Source organism: Octopus bimaculoides, chromosome 2 (genome assembly GCF_001194135.2).
Source record: "Octopus bimaculoides isolate UCB-OBI-ISO-001 chromosome 2, ASM119413v2, whole genome shotgun sequence".
Lineage (NCBI taxonomy): Eukaryota > Metazoa > Mollusca > Cephalopoda > Octopoda > Octopodidae > Octopus > Octopus bimaculoides.
In genome coordinates this window covers 162,984,267-163,001,790 of record NC_068982.1, presented here as the reverse complement: position 1 = coordinate 163,001,790, position 17,524 = coordinate 162,984,267, and the positions used below count along the sequence as shown (strand labels likewise).

Here is a 17,524-nt window from a genome sequence, read left to right as displayed (position 1 = left end):
ATCTGATCAATGGTTCTACAAAAGCCATTGTTTTTCAGTGCAGCAGTGATAATGTTGTCTGGCGGATCACCATTAGCAACTATCCATGCTTGCAACAGAAGTTTCAATTCTTTCTTCTCCCACTTTAGTGACCATCTTCATTTTTTAAGCCCAGAGGGTGAGTATAGGATAGAGAGGAAGTGAGATAGAGGGAGGGAAGGGAATAGGGAACAAGAGAGGGTGATATAAAAGAAAGAGAGAGGGTGATATGAAGAAAAGAGAGGGGGTGAGATGTTAGCACAACAAAGGGAGGTAGATGAGGGGGAAGAGACAGAGTGAAGGAGAAGAGAAAGAGAGACAGTGAGGGAGGGGATGGGAAGAGAAAGGGAGACAGGGAAGGATGTGAGGGAAAGGGAGAAGCAGAGTGAGAAGGGGGAAATGAGAAGTATATGAGGGAGAGGGTGAGGTAACAGGAGAGGTAAATGTTGAGAGACAAAAGAAGGGAAGGTGAGAAAAGGAGGAAGAGAGATGAGAAAAAGAGGAAGATATGGAAGATATATATACATGTGGCATTTGGTGAAGAATGTTGGGGGAACAAACAGACACACACCTATATATACAACAAAGGGAGGTAGATGAGGGGGAAGAGACAGAGTGAAGGAGAAGAGAAAGAGAGACAGTGAGGGAGGGGATGGGAAGAGAAAGGGAGACAGGGAAGGATGTGAGGGAAAGGGAGAAGCAGTCTTCCAAATCCACTCACAAGGCTTTGGTCAACCCGAGGATATAGTAGAAGACGAAGTGGGACTGAACCTGGAACAATGTGGTTGGTAAGCAAGCTACTTACCACACAGCCACTCCTGCGATTGGGAAAGGGAAAAAGAGAGGATGATATGAAGGAAAGTGAAGGGAGTATGGAAGGATAGGGAGGGAGAGAATGAAGAATATATGAGAGAAAGGGAGAGACTGAGTGTATGAGGGAGAGAGGCAGGAAATGGAGGTAGATATGAAAGGCAGGGAGAACAGAGGGAGAGAGGAGAGAAAAAGAGCAGGTAAAGAAGATATGAAGGAAAGAGAAAAACAGAGGTTATGGAAACAGAAAGGCCTCTGTGAGTGAAGTTACATGAAAAACGATAGTGTGAAGAAAGAGAGAGGGAAAGAAAAGAGGAGGGGAGAGAGAAGATATGAAAGAGTGAGGGAGAGAGAGAGAGAGGAGGGGAAAGGAGAAAAATATGAAGGAGAGAAGGGAAGAGCAGGTAACGAAGCTATGAGGGAAAGAGAAAAACAGGGTATGAAACGAAAAGGGCTGCTGTGAGTGAATGACAAGTTACATGAAAAACGATAGCGGGAAAGAAGAATGTTTCATGATGAGTTCGCTGCCTTAAAATTTTTCAAACAGAGGATTGGAAACAAACAATACCTTCTAAACTCAAATTTTGATCTGATAAAACCAAAGAGAAAAGAAGAAGAAGAAACAAAATGAATATGATACTTATTCCCAAAAGGTAAAAATTCCAATTGTTGTTCTTGTACAAAGCAGTTTTGTTTCAAAGAGAAATAGTTTTCTTTTTACACACAGTACAATTTTTCACAACGTGGTTTCTTCTATGATAACTCTGCATGTCCATTATTTACATTCAACGGAGATTTGTCCTCATCTTGTTTGTTGTTAACACAATGTTTTGGCTGATATACCCTCCAGCTTTCTTCAGGTGTCTTGGGGGAAATTTCGAAGCTGGGTTCTCATTCCTAAGGTATTTCTCGATGTTATTATTATTATTATTGTTATTGTGCAGGTCACTGCTTGAAATCAAACTTGGAATCTTGGGGTTAGCCTGCGCTCTTAACCACTACGCCATATGCCCGTGGGCAATTATGGAGCAAATATCTCCGTGTAAAACCACCAATAGAAGAAAATATGACCAAAGACTGTGTGTACTCCATCTCATGCAGCTGTGGTAGGTTATACAAAGGCGAAACATGCCGCCCTCTCAAATATTGACAAATAGGATATAGCTGATCATGTATGGAAAAATGGACACCACCTCCCCCTGTGGGATGCAGTTAAAATAATAGACAGAGAACACCACGGGAAAATACAAAAATTAAAAGAAGCAGCACATATGCTAGGACACAACAACCTCCGAAGCAGATATGAACAGCACATGGGAACCAGTATTAAGGAAGGATAGAAAAATATTAGATACATAAGCCCTAAAGTTCACTAGATAATTGCCCATGGGCATATGGCGTAGTGGTTAAGAGCGCGGGCTACTAACCCCAAGATTCCGAGCTCGATTCAGTGACCTGAACAACAACAATAGTAATAATAATAACATCGAAAAATACCTTAGGAATGAGAACCCAGATTCGAAATTTCCCCAAGACATCTAAAGAAGGCTGGAGTGTATATCAGCCAAAACGTGTTAACAACAAAAAAGGTGAGGACAAATATCCGTTGAATGTAAATAATGTACATAATTCCTGATCTTTTAAATATAGAACTGAACTCTGCATGTTGTTTAGCTTTGTGTGCTGGTAGCACAGGGCCTGGAATTTTCCAGCATGTTGCTGTCCTCAGCCCACCTGTATATTGCGTCCAACTCCCATTACAGATGTGCAATATTTCCAGGATTTTGTATTGTCTGAAACTTGTCATCCACATAGCTAGCAAGAGTGGCTTAACTGAGGGCATGTCTGAGAGGGCCACTACTAATAACCCTGTGGAATACCACTTGCTTTTTGTGTTTCCTAGGAGGTGGCTCCATTGGTCACCACTGCCTGATGTCTATCTTTTAGAAAGTCATGCAGCCACTCTCCAAGTTTTCTGCCTATGCCGAGATCACGCAGTTTGTGACATCTTATACCATGGTCGAATTTGTCAAAGGCATTTGCAAAGTTGAGATATATCACATCCACATTTGAGCCATTCAGCAGCTTGTAGAGTTGCAGGAGCTGTGTTAGACAGCTTTCACCTGGTCGAAATTCATGCTGGGTTGTCAGTCAGCAAATCATTTTCTTCAAGGAACGCAATTAGTTTCTTGCGGACTATTCGTTCCATGACTTCGCTGATGTGTGGTCAGAGAGATAGGTGAATAATTTTTAGCAACTACTCTGCCTCCTCTCTTATGGACAGGGCATATTATCGCTTCCTTCAGTTTGTCCGAGAGCTTACCACTTTGCAAAGAAGCTCTGAAAGAGAAGCTGCAGTGGTCTTGCAAGGGTTAGCTTGTATGATATGAGAAGGACCACTGGAAATCCACCAGGACCAGCAGCTGAATTTGTGTCAACCCTATCTATAGCCAGTATTACATGCACACACACATACCCCAAGCTTCCATGGGCCAGACAAAATTTGTTGAGGTAAATTCTCTACAGCTCGAAGACCTTCCCATCACCAACCATATCTGTTTCCAAGCAGCACAATATTTTCCCATAGCAAAACATGTTTTTCATGGAGGACTCGAATGAACAACCCTGCTTGTATAATGATGTTCATTTTCAACCATCATGTGTTACATAAAGAAGCATACACACACGCACACAAATATGTACACATGCATATATAAATACATATACATAATTCACTCACAAGGCTTTGGTCAAGACAGTGCTACAGAAGACACTTTCCTAAAGTGTCATACAGTAGGACTGAACTCAAGATATAGTTTGGAAGCAAGTTTCTAACCACACAGCCACACTTGAATACATACAAACATGCACACGCAGACACACACACATCTTGCTTAAAGACATCATAGACCTATGAAGTTTGATATAGCAGATGACCCCTTTGCAAGAAATGCAAAGAACAGATCTGCTTAACTCACGATATCATATGGAATAATTCAGGAGACAAGACTGGGAACTGAGTCTAAAATCAACAAGCATTTGTGCTAATGGTGATGCCCTGGTATGGTGACTGTTCCTGGCTGAAATAGCTAACAGAACACACACACACACGTGGTGGAAATCAACTTTCAATCAAGGAAGAGCACTTCCTAAACTCAGTAATTCCATGCAAACATTCTGAAAGTCCAAGAATTGTTTTGGAGTAGATAAAGTGTTGCATAGTACTGAACATGTATCCACACACACACACACACATACTGAGTTGAAAGTATAGTTGCTAGAATAAGAGTAGAATGGAGAGTACAGAGTGCTATTATCTGTGTTGGCAGAGTGGATGGTGGCATACAAACAGCAATGGCAGTGAAATGTGGACCTTGAATGCAGAGGTCATGTGAAGATTAGAATAGATAAAAGCTCTGTTGGCCATGCAAATTTGTTGAGAGAAAATGTTGACATGACAGGAATCAGATGTGTGGAAGAGAGACAACTGCACTGGTCTCATCACATGATGCATATGGATGAGATCAGTTATAAAAATATGTGCTGGTCACTTAAAGTGGATAGAACCTGTGGAAAAGGGAACCAGAAATGCATACTACAATGTAGTGACTGCTGATAAAGATGACAGACAATTTACTGGGTTTGAGAAGACCCATCTGTCATGGCAAAAAATGAGGTTCTGAAACCATCTTGTTTATGCCTGTTAATGCTAGGCCTGACCCCAGCACTAAATCTGCCTTGTCAAGCATTCTCCACATCTCCTCCTCCTAACACCCTTCACCACTCTTCTGCTGCTGCAATCGCTTCAGAGAATGATCAACAGATATTTCCCACCACCATTTTTTTTTGTTACCTATTACGTTCTTCTTCTCTTGGAACCATTTAAACTTCATTCCACATCCTCATTACCTTCCCTTCCTTTACAACAAGCACCTCTTCCGTATACCTTTAGTTATTTCTGTCTCCCAAGCTATATCTTGAGCTTGCCATATCACATTTTTAACACGCCTCAGAACAGCTATCATTCTCAAAATCCTCTCACACTTGCCACCCCCGCACTATAGTCACTTCATATGTACTTCTGGTCTCCATCTGTCACTGTATACTAGTGTCTCCAACCAACTTTCTGATGTATTCTCCTCCCTAAACCATTTCTATTTTTCACCTCATCACCCATGTCATACTGTGAGGATCAGAATCATGAAGTGTATGAGAGAGAGAGAGAGAGAGAGAGAGAGAGAGAGAGAGAGAGAGAGAGAGAGAGAGAGAGAGAGAGAGAGAGAGAGAGAGAGAGAGAGAGAGAGAGAGAAAGAGAGAGAGAGAGAGAGAGAGATGTCATTAGGTAGAGGAGTATTGAGAATGAAGGCATACGCAGCACTGAGATGGAAGACAAGATGGAAGTGTTACGAAAGCCTGCTGAAAGAGAAAAATACATGGAAAGCTGCAGAGATGTGTGACATACCTGCTGAGATAGTTAATAAAATCATACAAGAAGGTATTACACTCAATGACTAGCAGAGCAGGATCATGTAAACTGCTACAAAGACAAAGGAGATCCTTTGGAGATAGTAACTATAAAGAGATCAAACTACTGAATCAGGTTATGACCATCTCGGAAAGAGCCATAGCACAAATTAATTAATGACAGACTGAACCTAGATGAGGTGCAGTCTGGTTTTGTCACCAGTAGAAGACCACTGATGTAATAAAAACACTATGCCTGGCTTTTATCGATCTGGAGAAAGTGTTTGAGAGTACTACACTGGGTAATTCGTGCCTTTGAGGAAACTAGATGTAGACAAATGGATTGTGAAGGTTGAAAAAGCAACATACAAAGAAATAGTAAGTAAAGCCAGAATCAACTATGACTTTCGTGATGAATTTAACATAATGGTAGTTCATCAAATCTCAGTAGCCTCCTATTTATCACAGTACTACAGGCCATCACAGAAAAATTTAAGGCTCTATCTCCTTGGGAACTCATCTATGCTGATGACCTAGCTCCCATAGCTGAATCAAGCATGGAAGCTAAATTTAGAATCAGGAGGTCTTATGGTAAATTTAATATGAGGTTAAGTAGGGAAGAAGGCATAGACCCTGCTATCTTCAGGGAAATGAACTCGTTCAATATGCAGAAAAGAAGTAGGTTAAACTTCACATTCTGTACACAATGCAAGCTATGGACACACAAGATATGTAATGTAGTCAAAAAGCAGACTAGTAGAGAACATAAGCTTTGTATGTAACAGATGCACTGGGTAATCTCTTGAATGCTGGGATGGCTCACTAGTAGTAGTTGATAGCTTTTGTTACCTAGATGTAATTAGCAAGGGAGGCAGCTGCTGGGAAAGTATAGTAGCTTGCTTGAGTGAGAATGGGTTTAAGAAAGTTCAGGGAGCTACTACTCCAGTAGCCTCAGAGTGAAAGGCAGATTGTATGATGCTTATGTTAGAACTGCAATACTGCATGTGAACACAAAAGACTTGAAAAGAAATGAAGTAAGCATACTCCATTGGATGTGCAATCTAAGTGTAAATGAACAATACTGTATAAGAGTGCTGAGAGAAAAACTGAATGTAAGACGACTCAAATGTAGTGTGCAAGAAAGAAGATTGCATTTGTAGAGACATGTTATGCATGTGAGTGAAGACAGCTGGATAAAGAAGTGCCAATTGCTAAATCTGGCTGGAGTTTCTGGATGAAGTGGTGAAAGCTGATCTCAGGACCAGGATGTCTGGCAATATGAGGTTCCTAAGAAAACTTGCACACCTCTACAAAACTGTCCTCTGAGAGAACTGTGTGCATATGTACACAAATGGGTATCTCACCGACCCATCAGCTCATTCACTGTAACTTCCCACCCTCTGAGACCATTCTATTTTTCTTGCTACCAGGAACTATTTCACTTTTTTAACCATCCTTCAACCATTATTTATTGTTCTCCTCACCCACATGTTAGTTATTCATTGCCCCCAATGAATTATCAAATCACTTCCCTGCCTCATTTACTACACTTGCCTCTTCCCATCCAACTACATGCCATCACTCATCCTCCCAGTAAATTGTAATACTTATTATTCTGCAGCTTCTCCTCACTCTTTTCTACGTCCATCAACCTTTCCAAACACATCCACCATTGGTCATCACACCCTTCAATCCTATCCAATCATGCTAATGCATACCTCCCATCCTTCTACATGCTGAGTCACTCTTCTCACCTCAAACCATGAAGCCAATCTGGACTGGCAGCTCCTACTGATCATTCTCATTATCTTTTAAGAACCCAATTGCCCCTCCTTCTTTACCTTCTTTCATATTATATCCTCTCCTAATCTCTTTACATAAATGACTATTGCCTTCTGCAGTCTTGTGAACTGCACAATAACCTCACTTGTGCCAGTAGCACAAAGGAATAAAATAAAAAACCCACTTAGTACACACTGTAAAGCGGTTAGTGGTAGGAAAGGCATCCAGCTATAGAAACTATGCTAAAGCAGACACGGGGATGTGATGCAGTCCTTAGACCTAGTAGATCCTGTCAAACTGTCCAACTCATACTAACGTGGAACACTAACATTAAATGATGATATATGCAATAGGCTCCTTTCAGTTTCCATCTACTAAATCCACTCACAAGGTTTTAGTTACCCTGGGGGTCACAGTTGAAAACACATGTCCAGGGTACCCATACAGTGGGACTAATCTAGCAATTACAAGGTGCTTAATCATGCAACCATGCCTGCACACACACACACTCCCCCACCTACACACACACACATATTTATGTAAACATATATAAATAAACACATACACATTTCATTAAACACATTATTATGTTCAAGTTTTATCTTGGTTTTTTTAGGCTGACCATCAAAATTTGACAATAACAAACAAATCTGCAGATTACTAATGCATAATGGTAATGGTTAAAAAAAAGACCTTTGTTAGGAAAGTCTTCATGAATTCTGTCAGTATATAAGAAACAAGACAAATGTCAAATATATTCAATTCAATTCTTGATAATAACACTGTGAAAGTCTACAAGTGCCAGGTAAGGGTTTAGGAACCAATGCTCCAAACCAACTATAAAAAGTTAAAATATGAAACCTATAACAAAATAAATAAATAAATAAATAAATTTAAAAAAACTTGAGTGAGCAAGATCTGCTGGTTGAGCGAAGTTATGATTGCACACATGCTTAGTCTGAAGTATACAGAAACTGTGCATCCTAAGTATTCATGTCAAAACAGAGACTAGCCCTAAGAAGATAAATCCCATAAAGATGACTAAGTTTTGTCATGATTGGAAATATATTTTGTTGCCCTCTTTCTCTATCCTTTTCACTGCACTACACTGCAATGAGATGACATTTAATCTGCCTGTACTTTATCTCTCCATCAGCATCCATTATCAGATCAAGTAAATTAAAAAAAAAAACTAAGTACACAGCAAACAGAAAACAAATGTAGAAAGATGGTAACATACCCGGTAATTTGTTAATATCCAAACTTAGCTGCCTCTTTTCATCGTAAGTCATTGGCTTTGCATTGTCATCATCATCACTGTCATAAGAACCAGGGGTGGCTGGTTTACTTCGATTCTTCGAGCTAGAAGATCGATTACTAGTTCGCTTGTTTTTACTTGATGGGGATTTTTGCTTTGATTTAGGTTTAGAAGATTTAGGTGGTTTAGGTTGTTGTTCAACAGGAGGTTGTTGTACTGGGGCAGGTGGGGGTTGTGGTGGGGGAATTTCAATGACTTTATCTTTTTCTTTTTCCTTCTCCTTTTCCTTTTCTTTGGCTTTCTTTTTCTTTTTGTTTTTCTTTTCTTTTCTTTCCTTCAAACATTCCTGTGTCAGAATCCCTAATTTTTCTTGTATATCTCGGACCTAAAGAAAAAGTGAAAAACAAACCACAAGCATTACATAAACAGCTTTCTCTTAACATCTTAATACCAATCATTCATTTACTTGACAAGTTGAAATACAATAATTACCTGTATAAAGATATTCCAAAAGGTATTTAACGAACTAGATGTAAATGCCCTTAATATCAAAGCAAGGCTAATCACTCATCCCTGCCCTAAAAGTCATGAACAAAATATGTTTAATAATTTGAAACAATGACTGACATATTGATGGAAATTAAGAACCACTCTTGAATATGGCTGAAATTCTTATATTGCATACACTGCTAAAAAATAAATATATTATACTACACTTACAATCATGAATATGTTAAGAAACAAACACATTGCCAGTCAGACTATACAGAAATGCTACTGATAAGTAAGCAAATTCATTAAAGTTAATCACTTATACTTACTTGTTCTTGTAACTGCCGGATCATTTTGTCTCTTTCATCTTCACTTTCATCCTCACTTTCACTGCTTGATGCCGATTCTGATGATGGGGCATCACTTGATGATACCTCTGTTTTAGTGTGTGTAGTGGGTGTTGGTGGCTCAGGAGTTGAAGGTGTTTCATCAGGCATCTTAGCATATTTCATTTCAAACACATCCTAGAAATGATCAAATGTAATTGTTTCCAGAACCCTTTTGAAAATATCAATATCTGAAAAACTGTAACAACTACAACCAAAATTTTCAGAAGCTCTTCAAGATAACTAGTTTATTCAATCATGCAACTTAGAAGGAATAATTTGATACTCAATATAAAATTTCAGTGTATGAAACACATTATAGAATATACTGTTTAATGTCAAGAAAATTATTAACTTGTACCCTTTAATCTGTAAATTTCAAAAGTTATTCACACTTAAGCTGCTTTAAAATATCACAATCCCTTTTTCTCCTGTTTCAGGTATAGCCACTAGCTACAATATTTCAACATTATTATTTCTTAGTTAACACTGTACTTCAGAACAGGTGCCTTGCTACATTACTTTAAGTGTGAATTCATTGGACATGAAGTTGATTTCTTGAGCAAAAGTGTCAAAATATATTACGCTCCATTTCCATGTGGAACACATGGTGTACACTATGTAGTAGTCTTTGTTTCATCTTGTTTTCATATATAGCTCAAAACACAGGTTGTTATACAATTTAAAATTAATATATACAAAGTTCCTACCTGTAATTTTTTGGCCATCATCACCACATCACTGTCTTGAGGATTATATCGGTAGCAATTTGTGAAAATAGTCCGTACTTCCTCAGCAAACTCAGCAGCTGATTTATATTCCCGATTATCCATTTTTTGCTTAAAAGACAGACAAAATTTCATGACTATTCAAAGAAAATAATTCGACTGCACATGTACAAAATATAATATTCTTATATATGAAGAAAAAGTGGGAATGCCTTAATTAACTGACATAAGTCATTCAAATTGCACATGTTGGCAGAGTAACTTTTCCTCTATACTAGGCCAGTGGTTCTCAACAATTTTTTTTACCAATGGACCCATTTATTTTCTATTTTACTTGGGTAGAACCTCATAGCCATTTGATGTTTTAAAAAAAAACCCATATTTTTCAAATGAAATAATAGGAATTGTATCAAAAAATTGTTATATTTTGTTTATTGTAGAAGTATATATAACCAATTCATTGCACATAAATTTTAACAACAATATTTTATATCGGCCCCAGTTGAGAATCAGTTTTAGACAAATATTTGGTTCCCACCATTGAGTTCTTTATAATAGTGGATTCAAGCTGTCCAACATCTGCACAAGGCTACCGACTGTTCATGGAAATGACAGCACTGACAAGAGTGATGTGCATAGATAGGTGACATTTAACTCTTTCACTACCAAGTCACCTAGAACTGTAAGAGATAACCTCTTCATATCTAAATGAGGATTTCAGCTCAAATTTCATTAGTATACTTGTGAAAACATGATTTCACTACAAAAACAATTTTCACAGTGTACGGCATTATAAAAGACTCTAATAGTACACCAGTATACAGAAAAACAAACTTTGAGCCCTTATTTAAAATAAGGCTCTCACCGTGTTCAAACATACAAAACCTTCCCACAAACTTTAGACATGGTGAGTGACATTTTGATTAATATTGTGAATTATTGCTTGTATTTATTATGTATATACGTAAGTTTATTTCATTTCACTGAAGGTGCAACTGTTTCATTTTGTAGTTTTCTTCAAAGATAAATTCCAGTATTTTGCTCTACTTTACCTTTATGATACAGAAGTTCAACTGAAAATCCAGTAATGTGCACAATTCTATAATAAAATTTTGTTGTTGAACTGAATATTGCTAATAACTCATTTTCTATGCTGTTTGAACAAAACTGAACCCATTAGCATTTAAACTGGCCTTATACTGCCCAAATATTCTACCTGTTTTATGGTTAAACCAGCCAGATCTCACCTCTCCCCTAAAATATCATTCTAAAATTAAACAATGACATCAAAATCTCTAAGCTATGAGATAATGCATAATTAATTCAAAACAATGTGAAGAAGACAGTAATCTGACTGCCAAAAAGTTAAATATTTTTCTATTTTGTCGCATTTTCCTGTAATCAGATTTGCTTTGAGACAAAAACTATGCAAGAGATTAATTCAAAAATATTTTGTTTAACTCTGTTCTGAAAATCACAATATGTCGTTGTTTTCTGAAACCCATTTAAATTGATTATTTTAGAATTTAATTGAAACACATAATGGGTGTATTTTAGAAATATAGTGAAAAAAAAAAACGGTTAAAGATGAAATTGGTATTTGTGACAAACTATGCAATGGGAAACCAACTGTAAAAGTGTGTGTGTGTGTGTGTGTGTGTAAAGTAAAACAATCTAAGCAAATTTAAAATTCTTAAAACTGGATCTTAAAATGAAAGGTAGATAAGATAACTATATATGTGTTTGTAACTGAAACTGTTCGAATTTATTAATGGTAATAATCTATGTAGCTAATAATTAAATTTCTCAAAAAGAAATGCAATTTTATTAATGATATATACCTTGATACTTCCAAGATCCATAGGTTTCTTTATAATATCATGATAGTCATGGAGTCCTAACAGCTCAGCATCAACTGGTTTGTAAAAAGGCCAAGCATAACCCTACAAACAAATTAAAGATTATTTTATTCATCACTATTTATATGGATTTTTAAAAAATTTTTGCTTTTTTTTATATGACAATGAGTTTTTAAGAAAATCTAAGCATGATCATATGCAAATATCAGCCTAAAGATACAGAGAAAACAGCACAAGGTACCACAGTGAGATAGAAATCCTACATACACACAATATATATTATGTATTATGTAGATACTATATGCCATGTAAAAAGCAACATGATGGCACCATGTAAAAGGCTCCCATACTGGTGCTATTTAAAAAGCACCCAGTATACTCAGTAAAGTAGTGGGCATTAGAAAGGGCATTTAGTCAAAGAAACTAGCCAAAACAGACAATTGGAGCCTGGTGTAGCTCCTGCCAAACCATGCCAGCATGGAAAACCAATGTCAAATGTTAAATGATGATGATGATGCCAACAACAATTATAAACACATACAATTACATTGGGCCACTTGTTTCCAGTTCACTCTGCCTTCACTCATCCCTCTTGAAATGCCTGTTATTATCCTGTCACTGTCTGCCAGCATGCTCTTATTGCTTTGGTATCATTCATTTTCAACTTTTAAAGTGTATAGTTAATATACATAGCAACATTTTACTTTGTTATAGGCAGCATTGCTAATGAAGAAATGTATCTCAGAGTGATAAGATGAGAAGTTGCTTATAAAAGTAGTTGTTCCAGCAATATGCAAATTTCACATAATGTGAAAAAGTTTGATTTCAATGAAGTAATGCTATAAATAAAGTTTGATATCAATATTGTGACATGTAGCCCATATCAAAATGCAAACCAAAACAGTAAATATTTACATTTATTTTACATAAGAAAAACTCAAAAAGTTTATAAAATATGCATTATTTACCGCATGCTTCTTGGCAAATAGTTCTTTAAGCAAAACATTGCAGTATTTCAACTGTTCTGAGAGTTTACCTTTTTTGTTTTTTGAGCTATGTTGTGCCTAGGAAAAAAAGGAAAAGAGAAGCATAGATTATAATGCAGCAAAAATCCATTTGTAGTTCTTTTGTATTATACTGTCAGCAATAGGTCTACATTTACCACCATTCGCTCAGTGTTCATATACAACATTATAGGTTTGTTTTCTTACAGCATTAGGGTCATTACAATAGATCAGTTTCACCGAGAAACAGATTTTGGCATGCAAATTATCGTATGAGTATGATTAAAAAATTATACTAATAATCAAGAGGTATATTCAAATGTTAATAGTGTAAAAAATAAATGGTATCGATACATTATAAAACATGTGACAAATATAGTTTCTATTCTGACTGCTAACTCTAATCACATTTTTTATAGCTATAAATTTATGAGGATCTATTTCTACATGAAGATGTGTTAAATGATACAGAAGGTACAGGTGTTCATGCACACACAACTACTTATGTGGCATGCAAATATGCTACACACCACAGGAAGTTTATCAAAGATGCTGAGGCATATGAAATATATTAGGTTGTTGAAAGCAAAATATATTGAAAGGTTTTATGTCTGCCATATTCTAAACCTACTATTTTTCTAGACATCTAATTGTAGAAATTCAAAAACAGTAAGTAATAAAATTACATTGAAAATATATACATTGCTCCATTTTCTTGCTAAGTTTACAACTATTTACTAATGACTGTTTGAAATAAATTCTTTATCTTATGAACAATTTCAATGAAACAAAGCAACACTAGATTAAACCGGAGACAATTCAAATGAAGAAGTGAAAAAAAAAAGAAAAAATTAATGGAGAACAACTAATATAATAGAGTATTGAGAAAAGAAACTCCAACCAGTTACAAGACATCACAAAAGTTAGTTTTAAGACATGCAATATTTCCAAAAGTAAAAGATAAATATTGCTATGTGAAATGCACTTTAAAAATACTTAATATCATATGAACTATAAGCATGTAATTAAAATTTTCATGCACTATATTTAATTAATCAAGACATTTATCTGCCTCGTATAGTATTGCGTTCACACATACATCTGGCATCTTATATGAAATAGGAAAATATACTTCATACTTGCCAACCTTTGGAACAGATTTAGGAGATCTTGACTTATTTCGGAGGGAGATTGTTACATCTGGAGGGAGATTCTTGTACTCATGATTCTCAAGTAAAAGCATCTGAAAGTACACATGTTTATGAACTACAAGCAGGAGATCAGAAACTAAAGAAAACAAAGCAAAAAGGAAAACAAAAAGTAACCTGTTTAAATACAAAAACGTCATCATTATTTGATTCTATTCAAAGGCTTTTAAAATTCAATCATTAAAAATATTTCTAAAACAAACAATGGAAAAAAAAAAACATCTTAAGATTCTTTAAAAAAAAACTAAAAGACTGGAGGTTGACAAGACCAAGCAATAATTTGGTGTCCAATAGATCTACAGAAACTCTAAGGAACTATTATTCTGAACACAGGAATATATACTAAAAAATATAAAAGTAACTCCATGAAACCAAGTAAATTTTATATACAACTATTTTTATTTTAATTAAGGTATTGAAGTTAGGACCTGAACTTAAATTTTAATGCTAGAATCAGTATTAATAAATCAAATGAGCTCAAGTCTTCTAAGTCCACTATTTTTGCTCAAAAGAATAGAAAAGAAAATATCTCGAAACTTTTAGGTGATAATCAGCTAAGAGTAACAAGAAATTCTAACAACTAATCCATGTCAAAATAAATAACAATATAAAAAGTATTAAAGACAAAATATTTATAATCAAACAGTTGAAGTATTCTCACAGAAGACTTGATCAACAGCAATAATTTCAGTTCAAATCTTGTTTGAAGCAAAACCAAAGGAACTTACACATCTTTAAAGATGGATTAAAACAGAATGTTAAATTTTTCAAAATTTATATCTACCTGATCTTCGGGTAAATCCCTCTTGGGCTTTTTTATTTGCCTGTTACTCTCTCTTCTTAAGGGTATTTTAGCTGATGACGAGAGCTTATTATCAAACTTAGGCTCATAGACAGACGATGGGTTATAAACTGATGGAACTGTAGCAGGACCAATGCTGCCAGGAGTAGTTGTATCTGCTTTCCGTTTAACACCTTTCTTTGTCTGCAAGATAAATATTGACATTCAATTTTAACACAATTTGTTGCTAAACATTTACATATTAAGTGATATGCTCTCTCTGTCCCTACCTAAACAGCAGTTTTCTACAAGAGTATGAACACTTAATACATATCAAAATAAACTCTATTGATTAATAAACCAATCAGTGTTATTTTTAACAGATTTCTGAAAATATTAGTTTTATAATTGTCATAAATAGTAACAGTATTTGAAAAGGATCAAGTCAAAGTGGGTTACCTTTGTAGGTTGAGATGGTGGTAAAACAGTTCCTTGAACTTGTGAGGATTCTGACTCTTCTTCCTTCAAGGATTTAACAATAGTGGCTGACTGGTTAGCAGTGTAATTACGGATTGGTGAAGCTACAGGAGAGGTTACCTGAGTTGGTGCTGCAGTAGTTGGAGCTGCTAAAGCAGCCTGGGATGCTGGAGGAGCAACTGGTGCAGCACATATTGTTGGAGCAGAAGAGGGAGGTGGAACAGCAGTGGCACAGGAAGCAGATGCAGAATTGGCAGCATTAGCAGCAGATGAGGAAGAGCCTCCTTTAGAACTTGTTGCCTTCTTAGGGGGTACAGTAGTTTCAACTTCCTAAAAATATAATAGACACCCAGTAACTCAATAAACCGACATTTACTTTAAATGTTCAATAAATAATATACTATCAATAAATAATATACAATTCATACTATTCTCATTAACTCACCTCTTGAGGCATTTGAGCCACCTTTTGCAGGAATAATTTTTCTAAAGTCTGGGCCATAAGAACAATATCCTGAAATTATAAAAAAATGCAAATGATTAATGGAGTTTCAAAATACAAACAACTTGTTTTGTATATGCAACGCATACATAATTGTATGAAAAATAATCTTGTTTTAATTGATTACTCATTTTCTCGATTAATTGTCCCTAGATTGTAACTGAAGATAATAAAAGCCATCTAGTCTTATAAACAAATTGTTGAAAGTGTTAAAAACAAATGTAAAATACACCTTCTTACCTCGCCAGGTTTGTTATAGACATAACAATTTGTGAACATAGTGTTGAAGTCATTGATACACTCCTTTGCACTGTGATAATAATTTGTTTCAAGGCGCTTTTTTATAGTCCCCAGATCCATTGGGAACTTAATAATTTTGTGATAATCCTACAAAGATAAATATGAAATTTGTAAATTAAATGACCAACAATGATGTCCACAAGTTTTTAACTTGTCTAAAACTTTAGCAAATTCTAAACAAGTTTACTGAATCTGTACATCACTACACCCACTCCTTAACACTACCCAATGTCTACATTTATCACCTACACTTCCTTATTTATCATTACAACACTTGTTCACTCCTCATTCACCACCCCTAACCATTTCTCAGTCTCCTATACATTCTTGTAACCTCTACCACCCTCATTCCCTGTTCTCCTGTCTACATTTACTTCCACTCACCACATAACTTCATGGTCCACCCAGACACTTCAACAACACTATTTTTATTACTCTCTCTCTTTCCAACTCTATCTCAGTCACTCCCACCCTCTCATCTACAATGTAAGTAACCTTCACAAGAAGACCCCACTCTGTTCTGGCCTCTTCTCTCCTAGCATAAAGTTGCCTTCCTTTCCGCCCTTCTTTACTGTAGTCCTGCAAGCTGGATGGCGACCGCACTAGTGTCATGAACAAAGCATCCAGACCAAAGCAGACACTGGAGCACAATGCAATTCTCAGACCTACGGAATCCTGTCCAACAGATCTCAGCATGGAACATGGAATTTAATGATGGCGATGACTACCCAGAACCACTTCATTTGACATGTATTCTTTCATAACACTGTCCCTCTCCACTCCCATTTTAGACTGATCACTCTACTCTTCTAAGCTACCAAATTATCTCCACTTCCTGCTGACTTGCACCTATCACCATACAGCTGTCACTTTTCTATGCTTACCTATCCTCTCACATTTTACATCTATCACCCTTCTATGCTACTAAATTTTCCCTCTTCATTAAATCATTTCATGTTGACCTGCTCCTTACACAATACATATCTTCTGTTCACTGTATGATGACTTGTATTCTGATGCTCTTCTTCCCTTCAGTGCTGCCACTCAGCATCTACAAACCCATACCTGTCCTCCAACTATGTATCACTGATCAACTCTTCATTCTTATCTATCATTCACTGCATTCATACTTCAACCCAACCCAATCTCAAGTCATCAGCTATTCTTCCCTACTTTCCATCCAATTCATATTTATCAACTAACTACTCCCATCTCAACCAACCTATGTTTATCATTCAATCACACCCTAACAGTTGAGGGAACCCGTGGAAGAGGTAGGCCCAGGAAGACCTGGGCTGAGGTGGTGAGGTAAGACCTTCGTACATTGGGCCTCACCGAGGCGATGACTACTGACCGAGACCTTTGGAAATGTGCTGTGCGTGAGAAGACCCGGCAAGCCAAGTAAGATCGTTGCCAGTGCCCCTGGACTGGCTCTTGTGTGGGTGGCACATAAGA

General features: G+C 36.5%; 1 protein-coding gene across 5 annotated transcripts in view; it reads right to left on the bottom strand.

Annotated features, from left to right (window-relative positions):
• The window catches only part of LOC106869811 (bromodomain-containing protein 3), a 94,988-nt gene that overhangs the window by 31,742 nt on the left and 45,722 nt on the right, over positions 1–17,524 (bottom strand). For 4 of the 5 annotated variants that reach the window (XM_052965696.1, XM_052965699.1, XM_052965700.1 and 1 more), the window contains exons 4-13: positions 16,010–16,156; positions 15,713–15,781; positions 15,250–15,597; positions 14,794–14,994; positions 13,949–14,044; positions 12,766–12,861; positions 11,780–11,881; positions 9,921–10,049; positions 9,154–9,348; positions 8,315–8,717 (exon numbers count right to left, since the gene is read on the bottom strand). In XM_052965696.1, coding sequence (XP_052821656.1) covers positions 8,315–8,717; positions 9,154–9,348; positions 9,921–10,049; positions 11,780–11,881; positions 12,766–12,861; positions 13,949–14,044; positions 14,794–14,994; positions 15,250–15,597; positions 15,713–15,781; positions 16,010–16,156 — 1,786 coding nt within the window. The remainder of the gene's footprint in view (positions 1–8,314; positions 8,718–9,153; positions 9,349–9,920; positions 10,050–11,779; positions 11,882–12,765; positions 12,862–13,948; positions 14,045–14,793; positions 14,995–15,249; positions 15,598–15,712; positions 15,782–16,009; positions 16,157–17,524) is intronic. The other variant, XM_052965698.1, reaches the window with a different exon arrangement.